The 18,561-nt window shown below is 42.3% G+C and overlaps 1 protein-coding gene and 2 non-coding genes across 3 annotated transcripts; all 3 read right to left on the bottom strand.

Moving 5' to 3' along the window:
* Positions 1-5,279: 5,279 nt before the first annotated feature.
* Positions 5,280-5,351, bottom strand: trnam-cau. The gene has a single exon. It is a non-coding gene; the product is annotated as a tRNA-Met (tRNA).
* A 321-nt stretch (positions 5,352-5,672) lies between these two features.
* Positions 5,673-5,745, bottom strand: trnar-ucg. Its single transcript has one exon. It is a non-coding gene; the product is annotated as a tRNA-Arg (tRNA).
* Positions 5,746-7,705: 1,960 nt separating this feature from the next.
* Positions 7,706-14,412, bottom strand: LOC113156723 (cerebellar degeneration-related protein 2-like). Its single transcript, XM_026351992.1, has 6 exons — positions 14,033-14,412; positions 10,370-10,482; positions 10,130-10,278; positions 9,889-10,053; positions 9,586-9,793; positions 7,706-9,359 (listed from the first exon to the last, which is right to left on the bottom strand). Exons 1-6 carry the CDS (start codon positions 14,109-14,111, stop codon positions 8,592-8,594), a joined length of 1,482 nt encoding a protein of 493 aa, XP_026207777.1. The 5' UTR covers positions 14,112-14,412; the 3' UTR covers positions 7,706-8,591.
* Between the last annotated feature and the right edge of the window lie 4,149 nt (positions 14,413-18,561).

Here is an 18,561-nt window from a genome sequence, read left to right as displayed (position 1 = left end):
GTTTAAATAAAAACAGAAAATGAATAAATACAAATTGAAACAAAAACGTCTTTGACACACCTGTGTCGTCTTTCTTTATTTTGTTTTATTGTTTGTTTGTTTTTTGGGTTCTTATGGGTTCAGTGACAGGTAGGATCTTCTGCTTCTAATTAAAAAATATCGACTGCTCATGAAAACAGACGCAACAAGAAACGCAACAGTGTTGATGAACGAGCGCCGCCACGTACGCTGCAGGCAGCGTGAGGAATTGCACCATAACTTCACCTGGATCACAGAATGTTTATAGACAAGAACCACAGCAGCCTCCATGTATATAAATATATATACACGTGTATATATTTGAAAACTGTTTCAGTGAAACAGAGCCTCCACGAACATGATAGCTGCATTTTCAAAACTAATAAATCTTGGAGATTTCAGTGTTACTGGATTTCAAACAGTAATATGCTCCACACGTCTGAGACAATAGAAGTGAAAAGAACATCATATATGGACATAATGTACATGTTGTACTCAGGGTTAAGTGACTCAGGTAGATGTAGCCTGGACAACAAAGGTGAGAAAAAAATCCGCAAGGAGAGAAAAGGTTGATGTGCTGTACAAAGATTTTAAATCGGTAAAATAGAGTTTTGTGGCATAAACATTTAGACAATGTATTATTCAAAGCGGTGTGATCCACCTGCTGCTGCATTTTACTACGAGCTCTATTTGTAAGACTTTGCTGTTGGGGTGCTGTGGCTCTGGAGGTAGCAGCTGTCAATCAACCGCGACAGCGTCTGAAAATTGAGCGGCGACGTCTCGAGTGACGTCACGAGTGACGCCATTTAGAACCCAAAACCGAGGTTATAAATAGAAGGCGAATCCATCAGTTTAGTACAGCACCTCTCCTCTCTCCGGAGTCCCGGAGACACTCAAAGCTGGAGAACCCCCCGGTGCTCTGCAAGGATCGTGTAGATGGACGTGTCAACACGGGGTGTGCAGAGACTTGGGGGATCCGATGCTAGAGGTCAAAGCTGGAGAACCCCCCGGTGCTCTGCAAGGATCGTGTTGATGGACGTGTCAACACGGGGTGTGCAGAGACTTGGGGGATCCGATGCTAGAGGGACTCTCGGTGGAGGAAGTGCTCTCTCTCTCTCTCTCTCTCTCTCTCTCTCTCTTTCTCTCTCTATCTCTCTCTCTTTCCCCCTGTCTGACCCCCACTCCAACCCCCGCCCTCATTTACTTTACCTGTCTCCCCTGTCCTCTGCTCCGCCCTCTGTCCCAGTCTTTAATAGAGACACAACCTCTGTGTTGTGTTCACATCAAACCTGTGCTGTGTTACACAGCTCGTAGAAAACTGATGAACATACAGTACATGCACCTGGAGACTGGAAACAACTCGAACATCTTTCAACTGTTACATCATGTGCAACATATTTTCATATTTACTACCATTTATGTACAGCTTAGATGAAAAGTGGAGCTGCTTACAGCAGATTACACACTCTGTGGCTCTTAACTAGTGTGCAGACAACTATTTCATTTGGATAAAATATGGTTTCCAAATACCTTAAACTGTAGCCACACACATCCGTCTCAGTTCTGACCTGGTAAAGCTTAACCCATTACAACCAAGACCCATTTCTACTGAAAAGAAAATGATGTGGGATATGAAACAAACTAAGGAGTCCACGTGGAACACATTTCTTGAAGTGTTGGGGCCACCCCATGAAGAGCAGTGTACACATACTCCTATTGAAAAAGCTAATTATCCTGCACAAAAACATATACAGTGCTCCATGTTGCATGATGCGCTGCCAGACGGGACACAGTTTAAATAAAAACAGAAAATGAATAAATACAAATTGAAACAAAAACGTGTTTGACACACCTGTGTCTTCTTTCTTTATTTTGTTTGATTGTTTGTTTGTTTTTTGGGTTCTTATGGGTTCAGTGACAGGTAGGATCTTCTGCTTCTAATTTAAAAATATCGACTGCTCATGAAAAGAGACGCAACAAGAGACGCGACAGTGTTGATGAACGAGCGCCGCCACGTACGCTGCAGGCAGCGTGAGGAATTGCACCATAACTTCACCTGGATCACAGAATGTTTATAGATAAGAACCACAGCAGCCTCCATGTATATAAATATATACACACGTGTATATATTTGAAAACTGTTTCAGTGAAACAGAGCCTCCACGAACATGATAGCTGCATTTTCAAAACTAATAAATCTTGGAGATTTCAGTGTTACTGGATTTCAAACAGTAATATGCTCCACACGTCTGAGACAATAGAAGTGAAAAGAACATCATATATGGACATAATGTACATGTTGTACTCAGGGTTAAGTGACTCAGGTAGATGTAGCCGGGACAACAAAGGTGAGAAAAAAATCCGCAAGGAGAGAAAAGGTTGATGTGCTGTACAAATATTTTAAATCGGTAAAATAGAGTTTTGTGGCATAAACATTTAGACGATGTATTATTCAAAGCGGTGTGATCCACCTGCAGCTGCATTTTACTATGAGCTCTATTTGTAAGACTTTGCTGTTGGGGTGCTGTGGCTCTGGAGGTAGCAGCTGTCAATCAACCGCGACAGCGTCTGAAAATTGAGCTGATACGTCTCGAGTGACGTCACGAGAGACGCCATTTAGAACCCAAATCCGAGGTTATAAATAGAAGGTGAATCCATCAGTTCAGTACAGCACTCCTCCTGTCTCTGGAGTCCCGGAGACAACCAAAGCTGGAGGACCCCCCGGTGCTCTGCAAGGATCGTGTTGATCGACGTGTCAACACGGGGTGTGCAGAGTCTCCTGAACAGTACCGGCCTGAGAGGACGATTACAGGCTTGGGGGATCCGATGCTCAAGGTCATAGTTGGAGGGACTCCAGGAGGAGAAAGTGCACATCAAGACTGGAAACAACTCGAACATCTTTCAACGGTTACATCATGTGCAACATATTTTCATATTTACTACCATTTATGAACAGCTTAGATGAAAAGTGGAGCTGCTTTCAGCAGATTACACACTCTGTGGCTCTTAACTAGTGTGCAGACAACTATTTCATTTGGATAAAATATGGTTTCCAAATACCTTAAACTGTAGCCACACACATCCGTTTCACTTCTGACCTGGTAAAGCTTAACCCATTACAACCCAGACCCATTTCTACTGACACGAAAATGATGTGTGATATGAAACAAACCAAATAGTCCACGTGGAACACATTTCTTGAAGTGTTGGGGCCACCCCATGAAGAGGAGTGTACTACACCCTAATTATATTTGGGTAAGAACACATACTCCTTTTGAAAAAGCTAATTATCCTGCACAAAAACATATACAGTGCTCCATGTTGCATGATGCGCTGCCAGACAGGACACAGTTTAAATAAAAACAGAAAATGAATAAATACAAATTGAAACAAAAACGTGTTTGTCACGCCTGTGTCTTCTTTCTTTATTTTGTTTGATTGTTTGGTTGTTTTTTTGGGTTCTTATGGGTTCAGTGACAGGTAGGATCTTCTGCTTCTAATTAAAAAATATCGACTGCTCATGAAAAGAGACGCAACAAGAGACGCGACAGTGTTGATGAACGAGCGCCGCCACGTACGCTGCAGGCAGCGTGAGGAATTGCACCATAACTTCACCTGGATCACAGAATGTTTATAGACAAGAACCACAGCAGCCTCCATGTATATAAATATATATACACGTGTATATATTTGAAAACTGTTTCAGTGAAACAGAGCCTCCACGAACATGATAGCTGCATTTTCAAAACTAATAAATCTTGGAGATTTCAGTGTTACTGGATTTCAAACAGTAATATGCTCCACACGTCTGAGACAATAGAAGTGAAAAGAACATCATATATGGACATAATGTACATGTTGTACTCAGGGTTAAGTGACTCAGGTAGATGTAGCCGGGACAACAAAGGTGAGAAAAAAATCCGCAAGGAGAGAAAAGGTTGATGTGCTGTACAAAGATTTTAAATCGGTAAAATAGAGTTTTGTGGCATAAACATTTAGACAATTTATTATTCAAAGCGGTGTGATCCACCTGCTGCTGTCAGAAGTTACGGATCATCAAGAATCACAGTGAACATCACTGGATGATTAGTGCATTTTACTACGAGCTCTATTTGTAAGGCTGTTGGGGTGCTGTGGCTCTGGAGGTAGCAGCTGTCAATCAACCGCGACAGCGTCTGAAAATTGAGCGGCGACGTCTCGAGTGACGTCACGAGTGACGCCATTTAGAACCCAAAACCGAGGTTATAAATAGAAGGCGAATCCATCAGTTTAGTACAGCACCTCTCCTCTCTCCGGAGTCCCGGAGACACTCAAAGCTGGAGAACCCCCCGGTGCTCTGCAAGGATCGTGTAGATGGACGTGTCAACACGGGGTGTGCAGAGACTTGGGGGATCCGATGCTAGAGGTCAAAGCTGGAGAACCCCCCGGTGCTCTGCAAGGATCGTGTTGATGGACGTGTCAACACGGGGTGTGCAGAGACTTGGGGGATCCGATGCTAGAGGGACTCTCGGTGGAGGAAGTGCTCTCTCTCTCTCTCTCTCTCTCTCTTTCTCTCTCTATCTCTCTCTCTTTCCCCCTGTCTGACCCCCACTCCAACCCCCGCCCTCATTTACTTTACCTGTCTCCCCTGTCCTCTGCTCCGCCCTCTGTCCCAGTCTTTAATAGAGACACAACCTCTGTGTTGTGTTCACATCAAACCTGTGCTGTGTTACACAGCTCGTAGAAAACTGATGAACATACAGTACATGCACCTGGAGACTGGAAACAACTATATATATATATATATATATATATATATATATATATATATATATATATATATATATATATATATATATATATATATGTATATATGTATATATATATACACGTGTATATCTATCCTCTCGGAGGAGGACGTGCCTTCTCTCTCTCTTTCTCTCTCTGCTCTCTCCTATCTTTCACTCTCCCTTTCTCCCCACTATCACCCCAAATGTTTGAGTGAGGAGAGAAGTTGACGTTTTCAACATTTCATAAAGACATTAAAACCTTTTTTTCAACCAATTACTTTTTAAAAACTTACTTTAAAGACACACATTTGTATATGAACTAATTAATGAGATAACATAAATCGGAAATTTCCTTCCTCGCATTGCATTTTCCACTGTTTCGTGTGTGACCTCTAAATAGCGATAGTTGCAGGATCATTTATATGTGTACACACACATATTATTATGTGTTTTAATATTAATATTAACTTTTTCTGTTAATATGAAAAAAGTTAGCAGAGGATGGTTTCGATCCATCGACCTCTGGGTTATGGGCCCAGCACGCTTCCGCTGCGCCACTCTGCTCGACGAATATCTGTAGCGGCCTCAATTCTACTTGAAACTTTTCACTTTCCGTTTAGATACAGTAGTAAATTATTGTATTAATTTCACCATTGAGTCGCAGTCATTGTGATCATTAGGTATCCTAACCAAAGTAGACTAGCTAACATTACGTAGGATTGGGACGTCAATGACTAACTGGGTACGTGCCATATTGAGAGCGGTATTCACAAGAGGACATGTAGAATCACTATATTTGTGGCTTTTGTGTACACTTTCGAAATAAATTCATGCAAATGTCGACGGAGTAAAAGTTGTTTGAAAGATTACTTAAATGTCTAAAAGCGACCACGAAGGGACTCGAACCCTCAATCTTCTGATCCGAAGTCAGACGCCTTATCCATTAGGCCACGCGGTCGAATCGACTGCAAGAGAGCTGGTTTTCCTAGAAATAATCTTCTAACCGTGTATCTGTTTCGCTCAGACTGCGACATTACCTTCCTGCTAATATAATTTCCACTTCAGATGTTTAAATAAAGTAATCCCACACTACAGCGTCTTAAAAACGTTGAGCTGAATTCAAAATGTTGTAAGCAAAATGGAGAAATTGTTGTTGGTGTAGGTCTCGTTGGTTTATATTGCTGAAAAACAGAAATCTTCCGCATCTTCTTTTTCTGCTTTTCGTTATCACATCTCTTGTAACAGAAACACTTTTTTACAGCACTTTGCTTTCATGTTTTTTCTCCTTCACTTAAGTTTTGTTTGCTGGCCTTGTTCCTCACTTGTAAGTCGCTTTGAATAAAAGCGTCTGCTAAATGATTAAATGTAAATGTAAATATGGCTTATCATGGTTATATTATTATTAATATTGTTTGTCCTGAAATCCGATTCGATCGACAACATTGATTAATTTTCAATTGAGCTAAAGAGAACAGTATATAAATAACAAAATGTCAGGTGATTGCTGCACTGAAAATTTTAAATATGTTCCCAGACAATTTTATAATAAATACAGTAAATAAAACACAAAATGTATTATAAATCATCATTGCTTTATTAGCAGGGTAAAGCAGGTTCATTAATTATATAAACTAAACTAAAATACCAGATCAGATAAACCTTAATGCCAATAACATATTGATGACTTAATAATAACAATGTTCACTGGATAATAACAATGAAGCAAATCAAAATAGTTTTTTTTAGACAAAATATTAGTGACATATACATATAGGCACTGAAAATATTCACACACAAATAATACACAGGTACAGTTTCATATTGGCTATCCTAAATATGCAAAAGATGAGGTGACAAACAAGTGCAATAGATAAGACATTACAGTACAGATACCCTACATATAACAAAGGTTTATACATTGGAGGTTTACCCAGAAAAGGCATAAGTATTGTATATTTTGGAAAAGAAAAAGGTGCAATATATCTGCAGGTTAGTTTGATAGTTTGGTAAGACTGCTAGGTGTTAGACAAAGCCCTGGGTATAAAGCCTTATACTGGTTACAGTTCTGTACACTGAATCTGCCTACTTAGAATTAAGCAAAACACTTCCATCCCATTATAATGTTTTTATGTTTGTTTGTTTATTTGTTTGTTTTTAACAAATATCAATTCAATTGCAAATGTACTACTATCCAAATGACAGCTGACAATTTTGTTCTTTGCTTCCCCAGTGATCAGTAATTAACCATGCTTACACTGTATATGGTGCATTTGCATTTGCTAGCGCAACCTTCAGGACGTCTGTATTTCATATGATAACTCTCCATTATGCCCAGGAAATAGTGAAAACAACAATCTGCACAGATTGTCTCTCTCCGACAGCAGCTTTTCAGCATTAACTGGGATCATTTCTTCTGCACATTCAAAACTCAACAGACCAATCTAAAACTACACACCTATAGCTAAAATAACTGTAGATTATTAACTACAGATATAACTCAGTACTAGAAATAAAAAGCAATTCTTCTTGTATATCTCGCTGAGCAATTATAATATTGGCTCAGTATTGTATTGTACGAAAATGCACTTTAGTACTCGTGAGAGAGTTGAGGTGACTTTAACACAGTGGAGGGAAAAGGTATTTTATTTATAAAGGTTTCAAGGTTCCTTTCCTGAAGTTTTATAGTTAGCGTCCCTTTTTCACTTGCTCTCCAGCGGCATCGTAGCGATTTCAATAATCCTTATATCACATTTTGGGAAATATGCTTATTAGCTTTTTTCCCCAGCAGTTACATGAGAAGATTGGTACCATACTCATGATTGCACATGAAATATGAAGCTACAGCTAGCATCAGGTTAGCTTAATTAATAAATAATAATAATAATGAATACTTTATTGATCCCCTTGGGATCAATAAATGCACATTAACACAGGGACAAACAGCTAGCCCAGTCCAGCTGAAACATAATAAAAAGCTGCTTCATGGCACATGCAGACTCCTATCTAAAAACAGCCTGCTATATACTTCCTAGACTTGTCGTTGTCACTGTTGACAGAGCCAGGCTAGCTGTGTTAGTATTCCAGTCTTAATGCTAAGCTAGGCTAACTGGCTATTTACCATACAGTGGCATTGATCTTTTCATCAAACTGTTGGAGATAAAGCGAATAAGCCTGTTTACCAAAGGCCAAACTGGTGTATAACTCAAAATCTCTTGACAAAAGGGCGAGGCACCACAAACAGTAGGTAGGGTCATACAAGAGAACGTGCAAGATAGTAGCAATATCATCCAGGCTACAGGCATTTCATTCTTCAACAGCAATCATCTGTACCATCCTATATGTATTTAGTAGCACCTCAAGTTCAATCTCGACACTGACAGCACTGCGGCCTGAGAAGATCCATCTCAGTCCTAGAATAAACATGTTAGTAGTGTCCATTATAAACGTAGCTGCTTAATAGATACAGTTTCTGGTAATATTAGATTACCACTCATGGTAATGTCACATAAACCTTTTTCTAGTGAAGCTTTAATGCTTAGTGCACTTGTGAGGCTCATGAGGCTCTTCATGTGTTACTGTTACGTATATGCCTGTGGTAATAAGGCAGTGAAGCAAGTGTATATCTATAATAAAACGATGGGGGAAGGGGGACTAAACTCAAACTAGTTTTTTCACAAATTCATAAATACTCTATACATATGAATGGATTCTGCAAAGTTTAAAAATGCACAGATTCTGGTGTATACTGTAAGGTTACTGAACTCATCTGGATTTGATTTACACCAAACTGGAGCATTAAACACATTAGTGTTTGCTGGATTTTCCAAACTTTCCAGATTTGCTAGTTTTAGCAGCTTTGGTGGCTTTGATGTCCATCTTGGTCTTCTGGATGCGAGAGAAGATCTCCTTGAAAAGGGCTTTGTACTCTGGAGTGTTCTGTCCCAGCCGCTTGTCCACTGCCTCCACCTGCTTGCTGATGCTCTCAATGGCTTCAGGCGTGGAAGGTGACTGGGTGGGCGTAGGTGGAGGCGCTGGGGTGGTGCCCATGGCGCAGTCTTTCATGGACGGATCTCGGGACACAGGCCGGGAAGTCTGGACCTCGGCGTGACACAGGCTCTCCTCGTGGCGTCTGCACTTCCCCAGCAACTCCTCATATTTCTCCAGTAAGGCGTGGTACTGCTCATCCACCTCTCTGAGGATGGACATGCCTCTCTTTCTCACGCTGTTGGCGTGGAGAGCGTAGCTGCCTCTCCTGCGGCCGGAGGCGTCACGAGCCACAATGGCATTAAGCGCTGTGTCGCTGCAGCTTTTCCTCACTGGGTTAGACTCAGGTAATGCCTCGCCTCCGACACCTCCTCCACCTTCAGTCCCCTCCCTTACACCTCCTCCTGTGTCCCCAATCTCCACTTCCAGGAAGGTGTCAGTCTCTGGGGTGCTATTGAGAACGGTCTGGGTAAGAGTCACTCCGTCGTCCTCGCTGCTCAGCAGGAAAGTCCGAGCGCGACGTAGCTGCTGCAGCTCCTGTAGCTCTACCTCCAATTCCCGCACCCTCGCCTGGCAGCTCTCGGCATCCTGGGTGCAAAGACAAGCCATCAGTTTTGATTTATCACATTCCATGTGTCAGAAAATAAAACTTAGTTGAGCTGTGGGCCACTGGGTCCTTAACCTCACTGAAGCTCACTGACCTGCTTGTATTTCAACTACAGTATCATTGGAAATCAAGCAGGACTTTTTACTTGACAAATGGACACTAGAGCTGTTCCGACTAAAATAATGTGTGTACATTCTTCACCAGTACCTGAACCCGTGTCTGCAGCCGGGAGAACTCTGACAGTAGGACGTTGCACTCCCTCTCCACACCTTCCCTGCGACCCCTCTCAGTCCGGACGGCTGCTCGCAGGGCTGACACCGCCTCCCTCAGATGCTGATTCTCCTCTTCGAAAGGCTGACGCTTCACATCCACAGTAAAGCTCTCTGCTCTGCCCACTACAAACTCATCCTCATATCTGGGATAATGACACGTACACAGATAGTTCTTTACTGGCAGTGGGTTTTATTATTTTATGAAGAAAAATCATTTTGTGGAAGAAATAACAAGTACCTGGGTGCTGTGCAAAGCTCCCTCAGGCAAGGGAATGAGTGGATGGTTTTGCGTCGTTCCCTCTTCTCCCTCCTGACTCTAAGTTGCTCCATGGAGCGAAGCTGCTCCACTTGCCCTGAAAGAGTCTCCACCTGGCTCTGCAAAGCCTCAATGGTCCCCGTTAGCCTGATACAGCAGGAAAAACAAATGTTTAATGTGTAAATGAGGACAAGAGAAAACCTGTAGTCCCACTCTTCAGTACCTTTCTATCTTTTGCTGCGAGGCCTTGCTGTCTGACACCAGTGTGTGGTTGGTGCGTTCCAGCTCTCGGGCAGTTCCGTCCAGTTGTTCGTACACTTTGGCATGCTGCTCGTTCATGTCCCGAAGGACCTCCAGCTGCTTCGACAGGTACTGTTGTGCATTATAATAAAACAGTGTTATCCAGTACACAGTTACATCTCTATAATTACAAGTATTTATTGTCCATTTAAATACGTCATACTTCAATCTCTTGCACTTGCTCTTCATTAGTGATGTACATCTGCTGCAAGGAGTCCTCAAGCTCCTTGTTCCTCTCCAGTAGAGTCTTCCCGAGTTCAGCCGCCAAGTGGAGATCTCAACATCGAAAAGAAATATAAAAAGAGATGAACAAATGAGTCACAAACGCTAAAAGAGCTCTGTAAGGTTGGTAAAAATAGAATGTAAGCCGGAGGACAGGGAAAATAAGGTCAGGAACAGGTGGGAAAGGAGGAGCAGATGAAGAAAGAAGGCCACAGATATGATTAATAGAGCACGTCGTTCTATTTTGGGTGAGGTTATAACAGGGTCTGGGACAGAATAATCAAAGGGTCCATTACGTTGTCTCAGTCTTTCATGATCCAGTTCAATTATAGAGAGGGGTGAGCAGGAACACAGAGAGACAGTAGTCCTTCCTGCAGCACTTCTTCCTACTCTCCTTGCTGAATATGAAGGTCAGAAATTGGTGCACAGATTTTTTGGAGAGACAGCTCTCCACTGATATTAGGGAAGGTATGGGGTGACATTGTGCATGCTCACATACTGGAATTTGTACCTTTAAGGTGTCAAATAAAAGTGCATTGCTGACAATCAATTTCTGCTATTTCTATCCTGTTAAACACCGGTCTTTACTTTACCTTTAACGTGCCACACATTTGTGTGCTTCCAGGTGCACCTCCAAAGAAAGATGAGTCACTGTCATCATTCTTTATTCTGAGTGTGCTCTGACTCAGCGCTGTAGATGGCCTACTGTGAATTGTTGGGTCAGCGAGAAGCAGTTTGCAACCTCTCAGGAAGTGAGCGAGGGACAAAACAGCCGGTAGAATCATTTAAAAATGAAAAGCTTCTTACTCTAACTCCTGAGTTAACGCTCTTCAAATTCAAACCAGGCTTAGGCCAATCTGACTACACAGTCGCAAACACTGTCCACATTCAGATGTGGATTTCTGTTCGACTGCCAGAGAGACAGAGTCTCTCTTCAGCCAAAAGCCTCAGTGACAAGAGAATAACAGCGAAGGAGGAGGAAAGAAGGAGAGAACGAGGACAACAAAGAGAGTGTGGGAGAGAAGGGGGAAGAGAGCAAATCAATACAAGTCAGTGCACAAGCAAACAACTTAGCAAGTCAATACCGTCTGACTGCTGCAGACAGATGTCATGATTGACTCAGAGGTAATCACATCGTGTACAGTATGAAGACAACATTTCCTGTGTGCTCCAAAAACCCAGCTGCAACTGTGTTTGTGTTCAAAGAGTTCGGTTGCACTTTCTCACACAGTAAACAAAAGGAAAGTTCCAGTTTTAAGCATCACTCATGGTGATCTCCTCCACAGGCTGCGCTTTTCGGTGGCTCCATATCACCCATGAGATTCACTGGAATGTGGAAAATATGACTTCTCCCTCTGTTTTCCTGTGTTGCAGAGCAGACGTCTTAACAGATAAAGCATCTGGACACATTCAGCAGCACAGACATGAATTGGGACTAAATGCTTTTCTGTATTTTAAACTGCACTAATGCACAATGTCTTCCAAAGCAACATTTTTATGGTCAACAACTGACCCTTTGCTATTTAATATTCTGTCCTTGGACGGCTTAAATAGATACTAAGCTGTGAGAGGAGCATTTAAACCGAGGAGCAAGCCTCTCGTGAGATGTCTGTCAAACAAACAAGCCTCCAGTCTCGTGCAGTCACGTATTTGCTCCTTGGACCTGAGCCAGTAGAGGCTGTGGCCAACGCACAATGGCCCCTAACAAAGAAGCATCCCTAATTACATGTCTGCATCCCTCTTCTCTTTCGGTTTTAAGGCTTGAAATGCGATTTGTCTGCTGTCCAAGCTTGACATGTGCTAAATATATCCACAAATTAAGTAGTAAAGTGTTAAATAATACATCAGAAACTGGGCGAAAATGTAGGTCAAACTCATAATTGCTAGATCCCACAGCTTTGTTCTACCGTATAATCAACTTTCAAGGAAGTTCCTCTCTTCTCCTGTGAAGAGTGTTTTTCTCTAATTACCCTATAATTAGAGTCAAATTACATGAAACTTTGTATTTGCTAAGGAAGAAATGACCATGGCTGGGACGGTTCTGAAACCACGACAGCAGACCAAGGATGTTTATGATGCGTTTTCAGAACCTCGAAAAGATGAAGCTGCAGTACTCCCCGTCCACCAACCTGCTCCCACCTCCTGTGCATTAAAAGCAGCGTACTGACTCCTACTAGTCTGATATAATATCCCATCAATCTGACAACCTGCTTGTTTCGTCTGAGGGCTTTACGTTAAGAACACGTAGCATGAGCTTTCTGTCAGTGGAATTGTTTTTTGGAATGAAACATTCTGAAAGAGCGTTTTTCTCCCATAGCTCTTTGCAGTAATTCCCATCTAACAACAAGGTACTGTAACTCAGTGACAGTGGTGCCTCTCTCTGAAGGGCTCGTGACATCTCGAAATGTCACACGAGCTCGGGCAGTCTGCACTTTGAAGCGCAGGCGTGCTGTGAGAGATCTTCTCCATCTCCCAGAAATAAAGACTAGTGAGGATCTATTTTTATCCTCAGGTCGACTGACGTGTGACGATTTGTCCACAGGAAAGAAACTGTCTACAACAATCTCAGTTACATCATCAGTGCAAGGAACACACATGCTTGTGTGTTTGTAGTCGAGTAAAATCTCTGCACCATTTCACCTCAGCCTGCAGAAATGTATTCTTAGAATCACCTCACACAGGACAAGTGATTGAGCGCTGAAGACAGACAGGAAATGAAATAAGTGGTGCAGAGAAAGGTCTTTTGTCTTTGACGACTGATGAGTCACTGGCAGAAAATGTTCTGTAAACTTGCTTGCTGTGCATATGTTCCTGAGAATGAACATAAATTTAGGACATTATCATCTTTACAGTGAATAATAAAACTGTCTTTTTCTTATTTTTAGTCAATAGCAAGATGCAAAGTTTGACCTCATCCGAAATGTAGTTTCCCATGTGAATGTCCTTGGAAATCAGCTGATCCCATTTACAGTATATGGCATAACACTAACGTATTGAAATGCACCTCGGATGTTAAAACTGCAATTCATTTTCTTTTCTAAGCGTCTCAAAATATTAAACCAACGTGTGCAGTGGTGATGGATTCACTTGATGGGAATAATGTGACTATATGGGGCTAATTAGCTTTCTCTGAATTAGGTTAATACACAAAGACATGTTTGCCGATTAAAATGAAAAATGAAAAACACAGCTTGTCTCTTCATCAGCTGACATTACATAAAACAATGGTTTAAAGAAAAAGAAGATCAATTCACATTTTGTAGGAACATCAACAATATTTGATTACACTACAGGCTTGATAACAGACTAATAGCACTGTGAGTGAGGATCTACCCCTCTGTCTGATGCTGAGGCCTTGCTTGGCATGCTTTCAATGCATTGTTGTCAAAGAAGCACAAGCTGCACCTTCAACTCCTGCAATATCCCACTGATTGCATTAAAACGTGCCACCCTCTGAAAAACAGAAAACCTCCACATGACACCCAGGTCGTCTGTTGACAGGACAGGGAGCCTTTGTCAAGTGGAGCGCAGCTGACCGGCCGGCGCCAGCAGCTGACAGAGGGGGGGATGCTGTGCGCAGAGAGAGGATGGTGTCTAGCCTTACCCTGCTCCATGTCCTGCTGGTCGTACCACGGCTCTTCCTCTTCGGTCACGAATTCCTCCATTCTCCCTGAGTTTAGCATGGGTGACCCTCTCCTCCTCTCCTCCGGGAACCCGCGGACACAGTCCTCCTCTGTGCGTGATCAACAGATCCGGCAGGCGGGATCCTCCACAAAGCAGCGGCCGCTCCTTCAAGCTGGAGCTGCGCGCAGCCGGACAGCGCTGTGTTGTGGCTCTACGTGTTTCCTCTTTCTTTCCTCTCCTCCCACCGCTCCCTCTCATCCCCCCATCACCGCCCAGCACCGGCCCATCCCGGTGCTCACAGCCACGGCCGCCGCCGCCGCCACTGGTGCTGCTGCTGCTGCTGCTGCTGCAGAGGATCCTCAAACGTGGCAGAGATGTTGCAATAACAGCACTTCCTTTTCTCCCTGCTGCCAGCAGCAGACGCACGATGCATTCACGTGCTGCTCGTAAGCTTCCAGACAACAGTTTGGTTGCTTTTCTCACCCTGTCGGTCCGGTGCGCCCCCTAGAGGTCCACACGCGTAAAGACGACATGACATCATTCAGTGAAACATCAATAACTATTTTTCTGATTAGAAAACTAAACACTTCGTGTATTAAAGCACCTGTATTAAAAGTCTCCTGACACCTCAAAACTCAGTGTTCATTGCTAATGTCCGAACTGTATACAGTGACATAATTCACACTGCTCAGAGAGATTTTAAAGCTGGATTCAATCTTATTCTGGATGAAAACTATGAAAGTCAAGTGTATTTTATGTTTAGGACCATGGTAAGCTATGCACAATTTCAGTTTCAGTATTACAATACCTTAAAATAGCACTAATATGGAAACTGCCACATCAACGCGCTTTTAGATCACATACTTTGTTAGTTATAAACATATATACATCTAATGCTCCTCTATTAAAGATGACCAACCACCCAGCCACTGGGACATGCATATTGAATGAAATAGTATGAATAGTCACATTATAATTACAATGTCACAAATTTAGTTGGATGTTTTATGTCCTGTTTTTGGAAATATGGCTGTTTGCACGCTCTTGGTTTTGCAACTGCCAGCTCCTGCAGAGTCTCCATTCAGCTCACATTGTGCTGCCAGTAGAGTGACGTGGTAGTTAAACCACTAGAGGGTGAGCTGGAGTTGAACACATAACGCCGCAGCTTGCTCTTTGCAGTGTCTCTGCTGATGCACTAATTCACTCTGTCCCCTCACAGCTCCATTCTATCGCTGCTAAATTGCATTATTGGTGTAATAGGTAAGCAAAGTTGGAATAAATTCAATTCAAATAAATGGAAATAACACAATATTGCAATTTACCAAGGCACACTTTTACTTCATTTAACATATGGAGAGGAAAATGAGTGAATTAGTGTCTTTACCCAATGAAGAAGGATGAAGATGTGTTAGATGTTGTTATGTCATTAAGACCAGTAAGAACCTTCTTTGTGCCTTCATCGATTTAGTCATTTGGACAAAATTGACTGACATCACTCATCGCTGCATGTCAGTAACGCAGTGACATCCACAGCCTCATTTAGACACTCGAGCTGCAGATGGCACCCTCCAATTAGAACAGAGATCCAGTCAGAACGGTTGTTTTTACTCACTGGACAGGCTGCGTGGCAGCGATTTGTGGCTGTGAGTCGAGCATGTCCTCTGATGCTTGGGGTTGAATAACTCCCTCCCCCACACACACACACACACACACACACGCATACACACACATTGAAATAGTTGCTTAACAGTAGCAGCTGGTGTTGTGATGACTAGAATGAGACATTTCTTTTCCCTTATATTCAGTGTGACAGGATGTAGCGTGTTATGCAGACGAATGCGAATCATCCACCAAAGTTACATTATTTTGTTAAACTAGAAACATGAAACACACGCACATCGACAAACACTGATCACATCAATGAAAAGAAGGAGACATCTGGACAGAATTCGGAGCAATTTTGTCTTATTTGGAAGCAGAGATTGCAGCTGCGTCATCAGACCAGTAATGTGAGCGTAGCAGGGAGTTGTGTTTCTCAGCTAATGCCACTGTTGTGGTGAAGTCTACCTCAACAGTGCAGATGATACTTTAATAGAGCTCATTGTAGGTAAATAAAGCTGGACTGGAAATAAACCTTCAGCAGCAGCTTCATACCATCATGATAAGTTATGATGACTTTGCACATGTTATACTGTCTCCTAATTTCATTGTTGCATTATAGATTTCTTACGGTGACCCACCATAAACCCATATTGCCATATAATGTTATCTGACTCACTAAGATGTTTCACTGTTATTTACTGTCAGACCTCATTGTCTTCTCATTTCCTCATAACTTTCGACCCTTGACGTAACATTCAACATATTTCTTCTTGGCTGACTGAAAGCATAAGGAGACGGACAGGATTTCCATGTCTCTCCACGTCAGGCACGCTCACCAAATTCTCTGAACTTTATGCAAACGTCACGGCCCACATCTTACCACCACATGTTGAGTAGACCTGCACAAAGAATGACTGCGCTTGCACGATAACTTCCATTATGCACAAATGCACTTCTCTACTGTACAGTGCAAAAGACATCATAGAAGCCACGAGATTACTGGTTTGCTGATATGAAGCTTGTCACAGTTAGTTAGCTTTCACGTTGTTATTCAGACTTGGGCACATCAACAGGATGGGGAGTTCACTCACTTATTATTAGGGCATAATTTGCACAAGCAAACATTGTGTTGTTTATCTAAAAGCACAACATAATTTCCTTATTTCTATGACACTGTGGCTTTGAGCTATGCAAAGCTGACATTTCCACAGCATAAATCACTCCAAGAAAATGTGTGGTACACAAGCAAAGTCCAGAAGAAACCTTAGAAAGAGCTCTGAGTTGCTCTCGTCGCCTGCTCACATTGAAAGGAGAGTTTTAGTAGCAATACATGCACAAATGCACATTTCTGCATCCATCTGTGACCAGTGGAACATTCAAAAAGCATGATCGACGTCAGTTTTACTTTCCAGATATTTTCTGCACTTAGTTTCTAGGTTATGCACCAATAATTTTGTTTTTGTCAGTGTTAAGTTTCAAGGGAAGGGGCGACACAGTGGTGTAGTGGTTAGCACTGTTGCCTCACAGCAAGCTTTCTGAGTGCAGTTTGCACTTACTCCTAAATCTATGACAGCACTGTTGATGTGAAGTAGTGCAGAAAATACTAGACAGTTAACTAAGTTAATATTATTAGTGATCTGTGATTATTAATTCATAAATGAATCTACTAGGATTTTAACACAAAATAACCCACAGATTAAGAGCCATTAAGGAATAAGAGACAAAATATTTACTCATGTGAGATTATCCATCCATCATCAGAAGCATTTACCTTCTCTGTTAAACAGAAACAAAGAAATATACTAATGTCAGAGTAGTATGACTTATTAATGTATATTGATTCCTGTATGTGTGTCTGTAAGTCAGGATGACAGCGTCATGGGTCACAGGGTTAAAGTGCTATCGTGTTACACACCGAGTCTGCCTAAAACCAAACCTTAAAGGGGAGTCACTCAACCGGCCTGCAGTCACAAGACCTCCCCACATCCCATCACGGAGGAGTCGTTGCAAATGAGCTTATTGCTGCACACCGAGCTCCATACTTACTCAGAAACCTCTGACCCTGTTTTTTAATCAATGCCAGTGACATTCAAACAATAAATGAATCTTGTGTGCTGTGGGATTCAGACATGGCGATCAGATGTAAATGAACACAGAGTATTCATGTCACATATTTGTTAGATGAAAGTTGCAGCATTTGTGCCTATTAACTTTTTAGGGTTGTGTCAGTATCATGTTTGGTTGCACCAGTGATTGGTTTGTTGCCAGACAATTAAATGAAACTCAGTGCTTTCAACTGTAACATACTCCCACAGGAGGAACTCTGTTATGTCCTGTTAAAGTTTTAGGAAATGAGTAATGGTCATTTGTGGATTGATTCACTTACACAGCTGAACTTCACCGCTTCAGAAGGGTGCGTATTTGTTATCAACACATCACGGAGAACACACACACACCGGCCTCGCCTCTGTTTCAGAAAATAAACACCAAGAAAAGGTAGGGAGCAGCCTCATTGTTCTGTCGTTCATGCTTTGTCAGACCCTTTCTGTAACACAGGAGACCCCACCTCTGATATGATGGAGGAGGAACTACAGGAAGGAATTCAATCTCCAATGAATTTATCCCTAGTGTTCCTGAAAATGTCTCTTGTACAACTTCCCTCTTGTGCACACAAGGAGGAAGCTGAAGTGAATGAACAACAAATGCAAACGTACACGCTTTTGAGAAATACTGGAGTCAGCTGGCGGGACACCAGATGGATGCACACACACATACACACATACACACATACACAGCAACCCCCTGCTCTTTATAGAAGGAGCCTTGTCTCCACGGTGACCGAAGACAAAAAAAAAAAAAAAGGAGGCCCTGGCACAGCTGGTCTCTAGCAACCGAGAGACGGAGAGA

The sequence above is a fragment of the Anabas testudineus genome, chromosome 19, assembly GCF_900324465.2.
Source record: "Anabas testudineus chromosome 19, fAnaTes1.2, whole genome shotgun sequence".
Classification (NCBI taxonomy): domain Eukaryota; kingdom Metazoa; phylum Chordata; class Actinopteri; order Anabantiformes; family Anabantidae; genus Anabas; species Anabas testudineus.
The sequence above is the reverse complement of the archived record's forward strand: the minus strand, read 5'-3'. Positions and strand labels throughout refer to the sequence as shown.

Bases quoted from the DNA above. Each gene is read 5' to 3' on its own strand.
- LOC113156723 (XM_026351992.1), bottom strand. From the start codon at position 14,111: ATGCTAAACTCAGGGAGAATGGAGGAATTCGTGACCGAAGAGGAAGAG. The intron at 10,054-10,129 runs GTACTGAAGAGT...CTGCTGTATCAG, and splicing joins TCGCAGCAAAAGATAGAAAG to GCTAACGGGGACCATTGAGG. The intron at 9,360-9,585 runs GTACTGGTGAAG...CTTTGCACCCAG, and splicing joins GGCTGCAGACACGGGTTCAG to GATGCCGAGAGCTGCCAGGC.